Consider the following 18,030-nt stretch of genomic DNA (forward strand, 5'->3'; position numbering starts at 1 on the left):
CGGGTGGCGGAGGAGCGGAAAGGAGGGATGCCGAGCCCGAGTCCCGGCTGTTGCAGCTTCATCCTTTCCCCCCTTGCCCTCCTCCTCCTCCTCGGCGCTGCGGGAGGTCGGGGGTGGCATGAAGGGATAAGGGAGAGGTGCCCACCCGTCCAACTTCCCTCCTCCGGGGGGGGGGGGGGATCAATCAGTGCAAATCAGAAAGAAAACCGGAGGGGGGGGGCACGGGGACGACCGATGGGGGGAAAAAAAAAAAAGCCTCCCCCAGGATTTAAACCGCCTCCTTAAGGGGTGGGGAAGCTGCAAATGTCGTCCCCCCCCCCGTGGTGGTGAGGCTGTGGGGAGGTGGAGGCTGCTCCTGCCCCTTCCCTCCGGGTAGGACTGGGATTGTACGGCAGCAGGAGTGAATGTAACTCTGGAAATGTATGGAGGGGGAAGCCATGTTTGATTTATTCCTCCACTAAACACTGGTGTGATGATCCTTCTACTTACACCGTTCTGCAGTCCATCCTGGACCTGTATGGGAGGAGAGCCTTGTTAGGAAAACGGAAAGAAAACATTCCTGCGAAGGCGTGCGGGCTCGTTGGCTCAATCTTCATTAAGTATAAGAGGATAGGGCTCTTGTAACTTGAATTGATATTTGTGTGGTAAAAGAGCCTGGGGAACTTGTATTCCCAAGGCCATAGTTACAGCTCATCCGCTGTGGCTTTACCGCTCTGGGGGTGGAGAAGGGAATTTGCCATACTTCTTGAATATATTTATACTTGCTTTTTGGTTATGCTTTTTTTAAACATGTCGGCTGAAAGGAGGAGTAAATACTAGTAGAAGTACAGAGGCAGTAAACACCGTATTTAAACAGATTTCAGAGAAAATGGGCCTCTTGCTAACAGCCATTAAACAGGCAAGAGGCTGGTATCAGTCATTGCCCATGTATTTTGTGTGTGTGAATAGTTTCTTATTGGCATTTGCATTAAAATTGGTTTGTAATGAACCTTAAATTTAGGAGCTAGTGCTACCCTCGCTGAGTAAGCCAAACGAGGTCTGTTTTTTTAAAAAAAAAAAACAACAAAAAAAAAACCCAACCCAAAACCCAAGGAGGGTATGTTTGGCATTTAGCCTTTTCAGACATCAAAGGAAGGTAACTGTAAACGCTGTAGGGTGGCAATGAAGTTTGTAATAGATTTTGCAAAGAGTCCTTGCTGGTGGTTTATGCATACATATATGCTTACTAGGATTCCTTAAATATGGAATGTGTGGCTTCAGCTGCAAGAATAAATTGGCTCTTCATTAAAATGTTCGATATTAGTAGAATCTCTGTAAATTTAGTGCTGAAGCTATGATTTGCTTATTTTGCTGTGGGAATTTTGCTCAGGAAATGCAGCATATCAACCTTAATAAACTCCTCAGTTTCACAGTGTGGTATTATTTGACTATTGGATGTAATCATTGAATAAAACCACTGTTTTGCAGGACTTCTCAGGGCTCAGTGCTTACAGTATATGCAATTTTTGGTTGTTTCAGTAAGCATCTATATCCCATATATTAAAACATGCTGGGTTTTTCATGGAGTATGCAGCCATCAAAAAATATGACAGGTTTTTTTCTGTATTTGAATATAAAAGGTCTGGATATTCTTGGAGATTATATGGCTAGTTCCTGTGAAGGTTATAGGAGTATCCACCCTCGTACATACTCAGAAGAATTCAGATATTAAAAGTACAGTAAAACCTACTAATTTATCAAATATTATTTGAAAATGTCAGAAGAAACTAGGTCATTATACTTTAAGGGTATAGATTTAAAGTAGTTTAGAAAATGGAATTTAAATGTAAAATATATTTCTTTTTAGTTCAACGGGAATCCAACAAATGGCTAATAAGAATAAAAAAAATTGTTTTAATATCTGTAGGGCTATGTGCTTTTTCTGAAGCCAGTGGTTTTGCAGAAGAGACTATTGCATTTTAAATTACTGCCTGCATGCAATAGAGTGAGTATTTGTTTTGGACTGGAAGCAAAAATTATTCTTGAGGGGGTTGCTTTCTGATATTTGGGTGGTGAAATGTATGCATATGGGTTTGTATACATATATATATATATGTGTGTGTGTGTGTGTGTATATGACTTTCTGTCCAAAGCATTTCACTAACAAAATAGCAAAGGAATGGCAAGAAGGGATTGTTTTTCAGTGTCCTATTGTTTGTGGCCCATTCACCTCGCACTTTTGGACTGAGCCTGCTTTTTGTTCCACCGGTGTGTCTCTGTTTCCCAAGTGAGGCCTTATTTCTACAGACTGATAAATGCGTGTCTTTACTTGTGGTCGATCAAAGCCTATTGACTGCATTGGGACTCCATGCGTATATAAAGATCCACCTGCTCTGCTCAGATTACTGGATCAAGGATGTAGTTTATGATGAGAAGATACAAGCACAATTCTTGCAGCATTTTGGTCACCTCTGTTCTTTTCTGCGTACGTAACTACAAGACATCTCCTAGGTTTTAAATGTAGAAGATGGTTGAATGCATGGAAATTGCAAGTATTTTCAGTGTAGAACAAGGTAAAGTGCCTAGCCTTGCCTCGGAAAAATATTTTCACCTTCTCCCAAGTGTACTGTGCTGCACAGTGGAAAGTATCCACCAAGTGCTATTGCTAAAAACAACAGATACCCTACCATTCAGTAATCAAACACCACTAAGAAACGCTTGGTAGGAGTAATAATAATGCAGTCGATGATGATGGCATATTTTAATACTGTGCTTGCGACTATACTATTTTAGTTCTTTCATTACTTTTCTGCAAAGAGACATGAAATGGCCTTATGGTTGAGTAGAAATTAGACAGTCTAGTATAATTCTTGAATCTAGCCTTTGGACGAAGGAAGAATGGAGATACTGAAGTGGATCTAAGTGGTTAAGTCCATGTTTCTAGGAAGCATCGCTTTCCAGTTAGGATGTAGCTTTGACAAATGTCTTCACCAAGGATATGAATCTCGGTGGTGTAAATGAGAAAGGCTGAGATGGACTGGCACCAGGATAAGCGGTCAGGTGGTAAAGTGGAGAGAGAAAATAATGTCCCATCAGAGCTTGGCATGGGAGTCCAAATTTCTTTGGGTGCATAAATGTTGAGGACTTGAGAGCAAAGGGGGGTGGGTGAGGAGAGAACCTTGTTGACGTGGCAGTAGTCACCCTGCAGCTTGTAAATCCATGTAGCTGGTTGAATGGGTCAGTTAGCTATTTTATATAATTAATGGTTACTTAGAAGGCTTTGGTTTCAAGAACATTCTTGGAGGAAAAGAGAAACTACCTACATTCCTCTTTCACTGCACCTTCAAATTAGCTTCTCTGTGACCTGCAGTCATTGGAGGTAATAAGCACTGTGTAAACATATTTACTTTTTTCCTTTCAGTTTACACTGACAGAAATTACAAAAAAGTGATATGTCAATTGCTATTTTAAATGTTTTTTTCAAGTTGATGGTGTCTAGCATAGTTATTTTATATTTTCTAACACCAGCAGGAAGGGAAGTTTTTAGAATGTGTTAGAAGGGAAACTTAGACCATGCTCTATCCTGCTGCCCTTCTGGTGAATAGCAAGCTAAAAAAATATGCAGGATTCCTGGAGAACAGATCATATATACTAATACCTTATGTATGGTGATGATAGGTTAATGCGTAGTCCATCATGCATTACTTTGCTCACAGGCAACTCTAAACTTTAGCACCAGATAATCTATTGACTTTCTAGTACATTTGAAAAGCTGCTTCTGTCTGAAGCATATAGTAGGTTACACCATAAACTGAATTTTACAAAACACATTTTGTGTGCAGTAAACAAATACCTGTTAATCATGGTTGAAACAAAAGCAAGGTTTCTAATGTCCTCCTTGCTAATGTTAAGAAATAATATCATTATATGGAAATTGTTCAGGTAGTACAATGGTGTGATGAGCTACATATTGAAAGTAGATGTTTGAAAATCTTTTTCAACATTTCATGGCAACAAAATGGAATTTACTGAGTATGGCAAAGTGAAGCACCAGCCTGTATGTATTTCAGAGCATTCTTATGTTGGGTAAAATTACTTTGCTGTGGAGCACCATTGATGTAGGTTCTTGCATTTGACATAATTTGAAACTAATAAAATATGTAATTGACTTAAAGCATGTGTTAAATTGCAAGGGTTACTCAACAGGTGATGGCTCTGTTTCTAGTTTGGTCCCCATCCTTTAAACTTGTCCTATTTTTATCTTTGTGCAAGATAGCAATTTGATCTTGTTTTAAACTTTGGTATTCAGCTCCCCAGCACAAATTGGAGCTATTTTATATTCATCCATATTTGGGGTAAGGATACATATGTGGTAAATGACTGGAAAACTATAGCATGATGTGCTGTTGAAATAGGCTTTCATAGAAGCTTTAATATTTTTCTTCTGCTGTCTGTGAAGGATATTGTCAGTTTTCTGTGTGGTCCTTGGGAGAAGCACAAGGCGGTCTTGTTCTGTTGGCTGACAGAGATGGCCATTTAATTGTCTTTGTGAAACCTCTTCTGGCCTGTGCCTCATATCAAAACACTAAAATAATGGCATCTCACATCTGTGCTAAAGCACACATTAAAAAAAATAATTGTGTTTTAAAATAATAATAATCTTTAAACATATTTGGCCTTGAGGGCTAACATCAGGTTTCCACGTTTTCTTTGTCATAGTTGAAAACATAATGGAGAGTGAACCTTGTCCTGTTCTCTTGAGTTCTGCCTTACTAAATAAGAGATACACCAAGGAGCAGAAGACAAAATACTTTGTAACACAAATACATTCAAGAAAGAAGTCTGAGGTTAGGAAAGATTTTTATTAGGAATGTAATCTAAACACCATTTGAAATATTTTGAAAAGCTACTGGTGAAAGAATAAAAGAAGCAGTTGGAAGGAGATGCGGTAATACAGCCTCCTGTCATAGTGTTTGGGACCCATTTCATATATTTATTCATTATAAGTTGAAGTGTAAATGTTCCTGCTGTGGCACGGGTGAGTCTGTGGAGCTGAGGTTCCCAAGATCGTGTATCAGATAAACCAGTTGTGGAACTTGCCAGCCTTGGTGGGATACCATCAAGGCAAAGAACCTGACTGCACTGGCACTCAGAAACATCTAAATTGGGGAGTTATCTCTGTAATAAAGAATGTCCAAATTCTAGTCTGATAATAAAACCAGGGGGATTTAAGCCAAAGTATGAACCCTGGGGAGTAGTGTAGGATGAAAGGTATGAATATGGATCATTTTGCTATATGGAGTAGTTGCCAAGATCTTTCAATCAGATACTTCTGAATGAAATTAATGTGATTTTTCTGTGGAAGCAGAATGCAGACCATCAGAAACTGTTTTATAGTAGCGCTTCTGAACAAACGGGAAACAAATGCTGTGATTGAATGTGGAACATGGCTGAAATTCAGCAATAGTGCAAAAAACAAGTAGTAGAAGGTGCGTGTACAATATCTGTTTGTCAGATGAATGCTTGGCACAAGTGGTAGTGATAGCTGAGTCTTCAGAAACTCTGCAAGTAAGGCTAGCAACTACAGTTGCTTACTATGACTTACTTCCACAGTCAAAACTTTAGATTTTCCCATGAGAAGTGGGTACAACAGTATTTGTCTCAAGAACTATACTTGATAAGGCCATGAAGTAATCCACACTGCTAGTGCTATGCTGAGAGAAAGGATGTCAAAAATGGCAAGAGATACCCATTGCAAACCTCTCAACACAAGTTTTGGAAAGTGAACAAGAAAGAATTCGTTTGTTGGACAGGAAAATGTTTTATCTTTCTGTCTCCAAGTTAAATGGGTAAGCTACACTGTACTTGCAGAAACCTGAAACTTGCCTCAAATTCCAGACTTTATACCTGTAACGGTTACACTAATTGCTCTTTTAGAGAGATTTTTTGATGTAGACATTGTGAAAGAAATGGAAAGGGAATTAAGAACCATGCGAATGTTGGTGATGCGTTTCGGCAAGAGTACATTAAAGCGCCAGCACAGGGAAGTACTTCAGATGTCTGAACCAAAAGCCACTTAATAGCAAGTAGTTAGGTTTGTTTGGAGAATGTCTAGCATTCCAGGTCTCAGGTCTTGAGTGTTCCTGGCATACGTCTACCAGTTGGGGTGTGTGTGTGTGTGTGTTTTGCTTTGAGGTAATACATTGATAGAATAACTAACATAGTCACATGTATATAGTTACGGTCTATGTGTAAAGTAGACCAGAATTAGCACAGTATGGCCAGGATTACGTAGTAGATGTAGTTACATTGATCAGATATGGATATATACAATTTTTGCCAGAAGGTGCAAGTCTATAAGTAAAATTCCATAGTGCCATTGAGTCAGTGTTAACTACCTCAGAACTTCACCTTGCAGTTCTTTACTTAACGTTATGGGATGTGAACATCAATGTACTGGATGAAAGAAATCATGCATATTTTTACACGTTACCTGCCTACATCTGAGAGGTGCGTTATCAGTGCAATGTGGTGTTGTTTTTATAAACAACAGGAGACATGGCCAAATACTGCTTTATGATAAAGATTATCATACTGTGCTATGTATACATGTATGTATACATATAGCTAGGCTTTTGTAGTAGTGACAAGGCCTCATGCATTACCAGTGTCACTATGCTGCTCTTAGAATTATTCCAATGCACTAAGTGTGCTTCTGGCATCTAAATCTATCCACTTGGGTGAACAGGTTTTAGTGTCATGATAGACAAAGATAGAGTTTTAAGGGTCTAGGCAAAATTATTGTATCTGTATTAAAATTAGTTGCTGTCTGGGCTGATCTGGGCAACACTGTTTATTTCTGTAGAGGTGTAGCTGGTAATGTTTTGTTAATACTACAATTTGATTCATTACTTCTACTGATAACTTAATTTGTGGTGTCATCCCCGATTTGATCTTCCCTTCTCAGAATTTGCATAATCAGAAATTTTCATGATACTCTCAGTGAAGCCTCAGGCAGTTACTGTGCTGTCCTTACTACATGCAGAAATAAGGGCAGAATCAGTGGCCATAGTGAAGAGGAAACCAACAGGTTATAGTGCATTTATCTGCTGCAGTGAGTATTATGTATAGCCAGAGGATCCAAGTCTTGAAGTTGTATGGTGCAGTGGAGGTAGGATGCTGAAAAGAAAAAGCAGTGGGATTAAAAAAGAGGTGGGAAATCAAAGTAGGCTTGGACCAGATGAAAAAGCAGTGTAAATAAGGAACTCTGCACCTAACTGCTAAGCTATTTGAGATTGCATTTGGCTCTTCATTTCCAGGCTAAGTAGAAGCCAGATGCACAGCTCTGGCCCACCTGAGAGGCAAAGACATCATCTCTTTGGTGGGTAAAGACCTAGACTGAGTGAGAATTCTAGCTATATTGAATTGTTGAGTCCTGTTTTGCTGGAGAGGGGCCATTCCCCATTCCCTTCAGCTGAACCATTTGGAACTCTCCAAGAGACAGAAAAGTTTCAAGTTTGCATTTGAAAGCATAACTTTTGGGTTTTTTACTTTTACCTGTTTGTTAAGCAACTGTTGAGGGCTACCTTTTAGTGTTTATTAAATACTTGTGGTAAATCTAGTAGTTCCTACCTGCTTATCTGCAGAGGAGAAGCTTCTATTTGATACAGTAGTATCTGTATTCTCTCTTCAGACATAAATTAAATGTTTTAAAAGAATATGAATTTACTCAAATCTCTCTCCTTCCTTCACTACCCACCTCCAGCAGCAGGAGTGGAACTGACAAAAATTTCTGCAGCAGTGGAAAAAGAGTATTTCTTCTGATTTTGAAGAAAACCAATTACTGGGGAGGAGTCTTGTTACAGCATCATCTAGCCTTATCCTCAGCAGCAAGGGCTGGTTGCAAAAGCTTTTCCTGAGGAGAAACAAAAAGTCAAGTGCTTCAGTTTTGTAAGCTTGCTTTCTGCAGTAGCAAGTAACATTTAAAGTGATTGAATTCTTCGCTTGCCATTCTACAGTTCTTAACTGTACAAGGTGGTATTGCCTATTGCCTTCACTTGTTTCAATTGATGAAAATAGACTACCAATTAAGTTCTAAAATTTTATCCATTGGGGGAGGAAGCAAACCCAAAACACCTTAGAAAAGATCAATACTGATTTTTATTTTTTTAATAAATTGAGTGGCAGGTAAGTGTAAGTGCAACTCTTAAGTACACTAACCTTTTTCACATAAGTTTCAAATTGCTTCATTTTTTTGTTGCAATGTATATTGTGTCTCTATATAAACATTATTAGGTACTCTAAGTGTAAGGAAATGTTCATATACTCATTTAAAAATACTTCATAGGTTAGCCTTGCTAGCTGTCTGGCTAGCTGTACAACTGAAATCATTGTACATCTACTGCAAGACTAATGAAGTCTTTACTTCAGGTGCTTTTAAATTAAAAATTGTCTCATTTGGACTAAAGTTTCCTTTTTTCTTTCTTTCCTAAGACTAGTGGTAAATTTGTAGAACATTTTGGTGTAATTATTTTCAGTTCTCTGCCAGCTCCTACAGTAATGGTTTTCTCCATGAGAGATAATGTTTTTGAATTTCCTGGATAGAGCTGGTTTATAACAATTTTTGGCAAATCTACACGCAATTTTCAGTTACACATTTTCTTCTAAAATTAAATTCTGTTTAGATCCTGCAGCAATTTTCATTATTTTAATACAGTGAAGAACAGTTGCAACGTACTGCATGAATGTAAATATGCTTCTACTGCTGTTTGATATTTTAGGGGGTTTATGCAAGATAAAGTGTGTAAGCATACTCAATTTTTCAAATGTATTAGCAAGAATGTATTGTAACTTTATTAATCTCTTCAAGTATTTTGTCTCATTCTGATCTGAAAATAGGAATAACCTTTGGTCTTAAAATTGATGAGAGAATGGAGAAGGTTTATAAGAAAGCTATCTTTATGGACAAAAAGTAGCAGCCATCTATTTGCTTTTTTAGTGCCAGCTGAAAGCCTGATCTGTAGGTAATAAAAATAGCTTTTGTGGATAAAGTTTTCTTACTGTGAATTTTTATTTAGGTATGTTGTCTTCCACCCCCCTCACCTCAGAGTAAATCACCTGAGAAGTGGCTTTAAGAAAACTCTTAAACAAAACAAAAGTGGTATTTAATAGTGATGCTTGTGGTTGATTACTCTTCGCTCCCTTTGGCAGAATTGGAAGGAATGGACTACTCCATTATTTCTGACACACAAGAAAAGCATCTCTGAAATTGCAGCAGATGTGGAAGAAATGAATAATAAATATCACATAAATGATAGTGGCCTGGACCATGAAGGAGGAATCTGACACACAGACTGTGTTTGGCTCATGACTCCTGTCAGATGAGGGACCTTCAAGTAATTAATAACATTACTTAAAATGTCTGCAGAATAATTTGCCTTATATAGAACTTTTATTTTTTAGTATGAAAGTACGTACAAAGCTATTGCAAGGGGTGTTCAATTGGCATTGTCCGATTAAACTATCTAGAGACCTTCTTCTGTTAAGTTATATCTTTTGCTTGCTGAAAGCTATTTGTTCACAAGCCAAAAGATTATGTTTATTCAGCATACTCCTTGGCTATCATGATTTTTCCTCCTTGTTAGCAAAAATGGTACTTGTTGTGTTCACCAGACAGTCAATATGGGACGATACTAGCTTAAGGTCATTAGCCGCTACTAGCCTGTGGTGCTTTTGTCCCCTTCCTTTCCCTTGCCTCCCTCAGTTTCCTTTTCTATAGATGCAGAGTCATCTGGAAAAGATAAGGGATTGCTTTTGTTTCTATGTGATATGGTGGTCTGGCATGAGTGCGCTTAATTTAACTACCAAATTAATCATATGCTCAGCTGCTTCAGGACCTTACTCTTATAACTGATGAGCCAGATCTTGTCTGTGATCTATGAATTCATTCCTTCATGTTGTGTCTTACAGATCTCCTTGCATTAACTCTTAAACTCACAGTACTGCTTGGGTATCGTTGCTAATCATTTTCTTTCCTTGCCTCTTCTTTTCTACTCTATTGTCGTCTTCTCACAGAGAGCCTAGTCCTTTTTCTTGCTTGTATTGTGCTGCCATTAATTTTAGATAGCAAAGGTTGTACAAAATTTAACTAGATTTGATTTTGCCCTTCTTTCTTAACCCTTTTATTATTCCCATGTGTAGATTTGCTAGCTTTTTCCATTTAATCAGACCCCACAATGTAGCTTATTTTTTTACAAGGAGGACTGAGATGCATATCAACAATTACCTTCCATCAGTTGTCCTACAGATGGTGACTGACCTGCAAGTTGCTCTCACCATGTCTCACCTCCCCAGTGGGACTACATTTGCTTGCAGGTACTCGCATCGATTATCTTTGCCCATTATTCTGCCTCTAAGTTTAAGCCTCTTCTCATATGGCTCCCTTAAATCTTTGTTCAAACATGGTCTACTTTCCATATTCTATAATCTGTATCTAGTGATTCTCATAAATTGTACAGTCTGAAATTACTGCCTTTGTCTTCATTTTCCCGCTTACTGTCGGGCAGGGTACATTGACTTCCTCTTATACTCCTGGATTTGTTGTCTCTCTAGGCTCCAGTGATTCCAGGGGCCTTTTTCAGTGCTTTCAGCTGTTTTTAGTGACATGTGTTAGTGAGAATCATTAACTGAACCTTCACTCCCTCAAGTTCTAGAATCTGTATGCTGTGTATCTTTGGATTTATTAAGCAAATCAAGGAAACTCTTAAAAGTTCAGGATCTTTCACTGCACAGTCTTCCTGGTCTTCATATTTTTGCGGTACAGAATTACTACTCTTAGGTTTATTAGCTAGAAAGTCACTTGAGTTCTTTGAACTGTCTTTTCACTTAGTTATTTACTGGTCATCGTCCAGACAAGGCCCTGAACAGCTTGATCTGCATTGGCCCTGATTTAAGCAAGGTGGTTAGTACAGGTGATTTGGAGGAAATCCCTTCCAGCCTAAGTTATACTGTGACTGTGGTGATTTTTATGTTTTGAAGCTCTTTAGCTATCGCTTGGTTTTATGCATGCAGTGTGTTGAGTTTGAGTTACACCAGTAACATAGTCTAATTTGATTAGTTGTTGCTTTTTTTGAGTTGTCCTGGTCTGCCTCAAGCTTGGTGGCTTTCTAGCGTAAGGAAGTAAGTGATGAGAGTAAGAGTTATTATTAAGCAGGGCAAAAAAGTACTAGTAGAATTACGGATTAAGATAGTTACAAAATGCAGATGTCTCGATCCACAAATCCAGACCCTGATGAGAAGCTAATGGAGCCATATTAAAAAACGTTTTTCAGCTTAACCGTGTAGTTGATGCACGGGACAAGTCCCACGAGGCATTTTTGGTGCTGGTCCTGCTGTGAGCCGCTGTGATAGGCAGCAGTCCGTCAGGCAGCGCGGTGGGGGCTGCGGTGCTGCCTGCTCTGGCAGGGTCTGGCAGCCACTGGAGGGCGTCGGCAGCCGAGGAAAAGCTGCTCGCCTGTAGGCTGGCTGGCTTTTGGGTAGGGGGAATTTAGATGCCCACCTCAAATCTTTTTTACGCTCTGATTTACTCTGTTAAGAATCTTGTGGTAGGGAAGTACAGATTTTACAACTCAGTGTTTTGGGCGCTTTTTTTTTTTATTATTATTGTTATTATTAAGGAATTTTGCTGTCATCTCCGTAACCATAAGCATCACATGTTCCGTAATGGGTTTGCCTTTTGCCTAGAGATTTACAGAATTTGTCATCAGTCGTTTCTTAAATATGATTTCAGTTAAATCTGCTGAATCACAGCTTGAAACACGGCTGTATGATTAACTAGGTTGAAATTCTGTCTCATGTCTGTGTTTTCAGAGAAGGTCTTGTGAAAGTACATGAGTTCTCTTTCAGTTCAGTGAATTCTTTGTTCTGTTCTGGTGGAATTTTGAGTTTGCTTTTACCTCTGACTCCTCTTCAAAAGAGTTAATACAGTTGGCTGGTTTCCATTCATTTTATCAGAGATTTTATTGGTAATTCAGACTTCATCTTGCTAAAGAAAGATTAGAACCTTTCCTGCCACAGTTTCACTTGAAGTTCAGGTATACTTGCTCTCCTTACTTTGTTTAATACCAGCTTATCAGACTGTTGCTTGTCCCTGGAGAATGATTTTCATGTCTTAAATGAGTACATGGCTTGTATGGAGAGATACCCTTGCATCGCATAGGGTACCTTAGAGCAGCATGTTAGGGAGATTCAAGCATTTGCTAAGGAGTGATGGAGCTATGATTTTTAGATGTCTTACTTTTTCTGCATCTTTGTGGATGAAGAGGTTTCATGTTGGCCAGTTGCTTTGAGTTCAGGCTTGACACCATTAAGAAGCTTTGCCAGACTAAGGCAATGCTCACTTATAAGAGTTTGTGCATTGCTACTCCTGATGTAGAAGTAGCAAATACGCAAGTTTCAGAAATATACCAGTTGTAAACATTTTAACGGTGTAGCTTAATAAACAAGGTGGTGAGATTCAGAAGAGTTTTCTTCCATAGCAACTGACAATTCAATAGTTATTCATCATGCTTTTTACTGCACTTTTTTGGAAGTGTATGAGACTAGATTTGATGAATTTTTGATTTGATGTGACAGTTCTTGGACTTAATCATATATGAAATTGGTTACCTGAGCATGTATATGATGATTATTGTGCTGAGCTTTCATAATATTTATGATGGTGTATTTCTCTATATCATGTATACACTGGACCTGGTAATATGAAGAGTTTATGCATATGAATTTTAGAAATGAAAACAATCATCTTGCTTGGTCTAGGAGCGCAAAGGAGTCATTCTGCCATTCGTTTGCTGCAATAATATAATGTTTAAATGGGCTGGGTCGGCTTTTAGAACCCTTGGAAAACCTATCTAGGGCAGATAATAGTGCAGTTCTAGCTTGCTGGATGTTTTCACATTTCTGTATAAAAAGTGAGTGTTTGCTGCTGCTGTTGTTACGAAAAAGCTGAAACTCCAGCAATTACTTTGACCATTTAAATTTTGCACAGTGGGTTCACTGGCCTGAAGGATCAGCTTTTTCCCAGTGGGTTGGTGTTGATGATGCAGAACGCTCGCCTTTTATTCATTCTCATAGCCGGAACACTTTGGGGTATGTCTGAAGACTGAGATGTCTTGTTTCCTGAGGAGGTGTGCTTTGATGGAAGATGGAGGTGCCTGTTTTGTAGAGTATGGAAGAGAAGCTTGTGATGCTGCTGTCCATGGTGTAGGTGCTACAGGAACACAGCCTGTGGGGTTTTTATGCTGGCACAACCTCTTAGAAATAGACTCATCTGTTTTATGTTGTTATTAATGATATTATCTTAGGTCTAACTCTTACTTGTTTTGAACAGTCCAATGCCTTTGATTAATTAGTGTGGGTAAGACTGGTAAGACTCATGCTGTAGATTGTTAACAGATAGTTAAAATTAAAGCTGTGGTTTTGCTCTGCTTTTGCTTTAATAAAATTGATGATTCATCAATCTGTTTTTACTTTTTTGTAATGCATATTAATATATATATTGAAGTATTTTGGTTATGAAGATTGTAAACAGCACTTTTTGAGTAAAACTTGAAGTACATTGAGTTGTATTGGTGGGGACATACCTGTCTGAATACTTGGTAGCTTTTGACATTTCTGTATTATTAAAAATATTCTCTGTCTTTTCCTCTTAATATAGCAGAGTAAGACTGGAAACATCTGGGCTGAATGGACTTTAGCATCAAAAGAAGTTCTCAACTGTTAACTCGAAAAATTAACTACATCAAAATGAAGCAGGTACCAGAGATCCTTGGAAATACCAATGGGAAAACTCAGAATTGTGAAGTGAATCGTGAGTGTTCTGTCTACTTGGGCAAAGCACAACTTTCTGCCACCCTACAAGAAGGTGTCATGCAAAAATATAATGGCCACGAGGCTCTTCCGTTTATTCCAGCTGATAAATTGAAAGATCTAACCTCTCGTGTGTTTAATGGCGAGTCTGGGGCCCAAGATGCCAAGCTGCGCTTTGAACCCCAGGAAATCAAGGGAGTTGCAACACCACCCAACACTACTCCTATCAAGAATGGCTCTCCAGAAATTAAGCTGAAAATCACTAAAACATACATGAATGGAAAGCCTCTTTTTGAATCTTCCATTTGTGGAGACAATGGTGCAGATGTGTCTCAGTCAGAGGAAAATGAACAAAAGCCAGCAAACAAGGAGAGGAGAAACAGGAAAAGAAGCATAAAATATGACTCCTTACTTGAGCAGGGTCTTGTTGAAGCAGCACTAGTATCAAAGACTTCAAGCCCTACTGAAAAGAAGGTAGTACTTTTTTTTACATTCTTTCTTTTGTTAGGTTTGTTAATCATACTGAGATTTTGTTTGTTTATATGCTAATCTTCATTTCGGGTATTTCAGTAGGTGCTTCCCATAAACAGTTTGCTTTCTGTGATACTCTCTGTCTCAACAAAGGAACAGATGCACTGTGGTTCTGATCCGTGTTTATTGGTGAAACTAGGAGTACACCGTAAGTTCTGTTGCCTTATAATTAAAATAAATCTCCAGAGCAAAGGCCAGGCTGGATGGGGCTTTGAGCAACCTGGTCTAGTGGAAGGTGTCCCTGCCCGTGGTGGGGGGTGGGGAACTACATGATCATTAAGGTCACTTCCAACCCAAACCATTCTATGATTCTATGAAATCAGGGTGTGATAGTATGGCATGTATGAAACAGAAACTTCATCCAGACATGCAGCAAAGACCTAGCCAGGATGTGCACCTGGGCAAGGGATTTGGGGAGGCCTCTGAATTTAAAGGTAGCCTTTAACTGTTGGGCATGAGCTATTCTGGCTTCCTAATAACCAGATGTTTCAGAGAAAAACTATTTCTATATTCCTGTTCTTAATTAAAGAAACATTTACTCAGCTGTCAGTTGGCTGATAAGTGAGGCTCTTTACTGTCAGATTTTGGCAGTTGGAATGTTAGTCCCTACCTTTATTTGTCATCTGAAAAGAGCTGGTTTTGCTTGCTATAACCTAGTGAGTTGTATTCATTGGAAAGATCTAGATACTTGCATTAAATGCCATTAACTTTTGCGGTCAAGCTCACCTGTTTTTGGCTTCTTTTAAACATGGGCAGAAATGGACATTTCACTTTACCAAGCTGTAAATAAGAATGCTGCTGGGAGCCATTTCCCCCCTTTATTTAGTTTTTGTTGCTAGATTCCCTTTAAAGGAATGTGGTTTGCAGTCATTTTATCTCTGAGGAAGAAACCTACGTAGCAGGGATACTTCTATGTATATTAGATTTCTCAGTGAGTAATTCAGAATAGTGTTGTTTAGCAGTGGTAAGCATTTATGAATGTGTTGGCTATTGAACAGGTCCTCTTTTTACACATCTTAAATGCAAACTCTATGTTACAGTTTCCTGTCAACTGCAGGTTTACTAGTTAATGTTGATTCTTACTTTCTCCCAAGGTCACACATGCAGAGAATCACACACATAGCTGATGCTTTACTGATTTCATTTACCCTTATTTTCATTAAAACTACTTAATGAGTTCACAGAACTCTGTATCAAAAATAATTTACCGTTTGTTTATGATTTGAATATATTTCATTCTAGAATGATTAATACTGATGTTTTCAGTAATTTTATTAGAGTTTGTTTCCCTTAATTTTGTTAAACAGTATGTTGTAACACTAATTGATTCAGAATTTTCCAAATCTCTACTCAGAGGTAAAAAAGTATGGGCACAGTCAATAATTGGAGTAATTCTTTGTCCTGCTCATTGTTAATGAGGATAAATTGAACTAAAAGGTGCTGTATTTATTAGTATCAACAACTAGCATATTTGTGTGGCATTTTATTTTATTAAATTTAGAAAGAAGAGGCAGTATTAATATGTCCATCTACACAGTTTATTCTGAGGCCTTTCACATTGGTTGTTACGGGTGGCCTTTAATTTTTCCTGGTGAGCGGTTCATTTAAGGTTAAAAAAAAAGCTTCATCTGGCTTTTGCACATTGTCTTCTGGCCAGAAATGGTTGGGAGAAAACCATGTCAACACTGTTTCCCAGAATGCTTGAGATTTGATGGCTGGAGATCGATGGGGTTGTTTGCTCCTGTGCTGAACACATGAGCTGCCAAACTACCAGGACAGCCACGTGGTTGAGCTCAGACTTTGCAGTATTATAACCCTATTCTTTTCAGAGCACTTGAAACAGAGGGTCATGCTTCTGGCTTTTTTTTCCTTTTTTTTTTTTTTTTTCCCCTTGCATAGTGCACTTTAAAAAAGCACAAAGGGCAAAAGGAAAAGCATTTGAAGGTCACACATATTGTTTTATGATAGAACTCATTGTAAAAAGTCTGGGGCTTTCCTTTCTCTTGCAGGGAGGGTTTGCAACTGCAGATTTAAAATAAAAGAAGAAAAACACAATACTAGGGAACATGCTGAAGGAGATTTTTCAAATCTTTGTCCGCATGTAGACTAGTGACGCACATGTATTCTCTGTGCTCATAACTATAGTATCTCAATATCAATATTGTTTGGTTTCAAGCCCCTGCTCTAGCTGTTGTTTCATTGCCAACATCCAAAGCTTTAGTGTTAGCGCATCACACTGTGGTTTTATGTAGCTGATTGTGGCTGCAAAGTGCAAGTTAGAGAAATATATTAGGAGTAAAAGCTGATTAATTTTGCACTTAGGGACCTGTTTATTGTAGGTTGCAAGTTAATGTAAAACCTGTTTGTCTGGTTTTATTTCTGGGCTGGTTTCTCTCAATTTCTTTGTTGTCCAAGCTCTTTTTTGATTTGGCAAAAATCACCATGGTTCAAATACTGCCTTTTGTGTAAGGTAATTATATCTGTGTTTGATGGACATAGCAGATTACTATCTTGCTGAGGTGAGAGGCATATCATTTAACAAATGTTCCAGTGCTCTGTTGTCAGATTTTCTTGTTGTTTGGGCATTTTTTTGTTAACATAAAGGAAGGTTGTTAAAAACTTCATCTGCAAGTCAGTTTTCAGTTGGAAATAAACGTGATCTGCCCAGCTCTGACATGAGTTGGGTTTTTGTTGGTAACCACCACCTTTTCCAGGCCTCCGAGAAACAGCTTGTACTGCTTTCGTTTTCCCAAGGTAGCAGAGAGGAAGTGGGACAAGCTGTGGCTCTTTCCTCCCTTCTGTCCTGCCTTTCATCCTTCTTCCCCCCTTACCTCTAGGATCTCTCTACCTGAGGAGTTTACTCTAAAATCCAGGCCTCTTCTGATAAGTCCTGGTTTCACAACTTCTGTGCCAAGGCACCACACTGATAGTGGTCTGACACCACCTCCGAATGTTCTGTGTTACTGGCGGTAGGCGTCACATGTTAGATGTTTGAACCGATGCCAAACCCATGGGCTTTGATAGTTGCCCACTTTCTAGTGCTGCTCATGAGAATGGCAGTATGCCTCAGTGCTAGGTTTTGTGGTGGCTGGCTGCTCTTTGAGTCATTGTTCTTGTCGGTTCCTGCAACACGCAGCCAGTTAGGAATGAGGACTTACCTAGATTTTTCTCGCTCAATGCTTTCATTAGAAGTGAAACAATCCTGTTTGGAGGAGAATGGCAGAGATTTTATTTCATATACTAATATGAAGTAATCCAAGCCCAGGCCCTAGAGCAATCCAGAGTTGCTATACGGGGAATAGAGTACATATATCTGCAGCTCTCATGCTGGTGGTCCCAAAGTAGGTCTGTGCTCCCTAACCCTGAGAACAGCTCAGTATGTGATACTGGCACACTTGAGCTTGTTCTGCATAAGCCGGTTTGGGCCTACAAGTGGCAGTTTGCCCTTTTGGCATGGCTTCCTGGCATGACTTCTAGCACAGTGCAGTAGCTTGGAAAAGTAGCAAAACTGTGTCCAGAACAAACCTGGAAGTCCACACGCTCCTACACTTCCTAGTTTAGGTATTCCAGCTGTGTAAAATGTACATGATCCAAAAGCTCTACCTTCCACATAGCTTCCTACCCAGTTGTCTTGTAGCCCTCTTCTAGTATTAC

The 18,030-nt window shown here is 39.0% G+C and overlaps 1 protein-coding gene across 9 annotated transcripts in view; it reads left to right on the top strand.

Annotated features, from left to right (window-relative positions):
- NSD2 (nuclear receptor binding SET domain protein 2) overlaps positions 1-18,030 on the top strand; it is a 103,556-nt gene that overhangs the window by 26,424 nt on the left and 59,102 nt on the right. For 3 of the 9 annotated variants that reach the window (XM_080410291.1, XM_080410286.1, XM_080410294.1), the window contains exon 2: positions 13,694-14,319. In XM_080410291.1, coding sequence (XP_080266417.1) covers positions 13,723-14,319 — 597 coding nt within the window. In that variant the 5' untranslated portion in view covers positions 13,694-13,722. Of the gene's footprint in view, positions 1-1,906; positions 9,003-9,189; positions 9,375-13,693; positions 14,320-18,030 lie in introns of all 9 variants that reach the window. The other 6 variants (XM_080410292.1, XM_080410289.1, XM_080410293.1 and 3 more) reach the window with 4 other exon arrangements.

This window comes from Falco punctatus (assembly GCF_963210335.1).
Source record: "Falco punctatus genome assembly, chromosome: 1".
Classification (NCBI taxonomy): Eukaryota; Metazoa; Chordata; class Aves; order Falconiformes; family Falconidae; genus Falco; species Falco punctatus.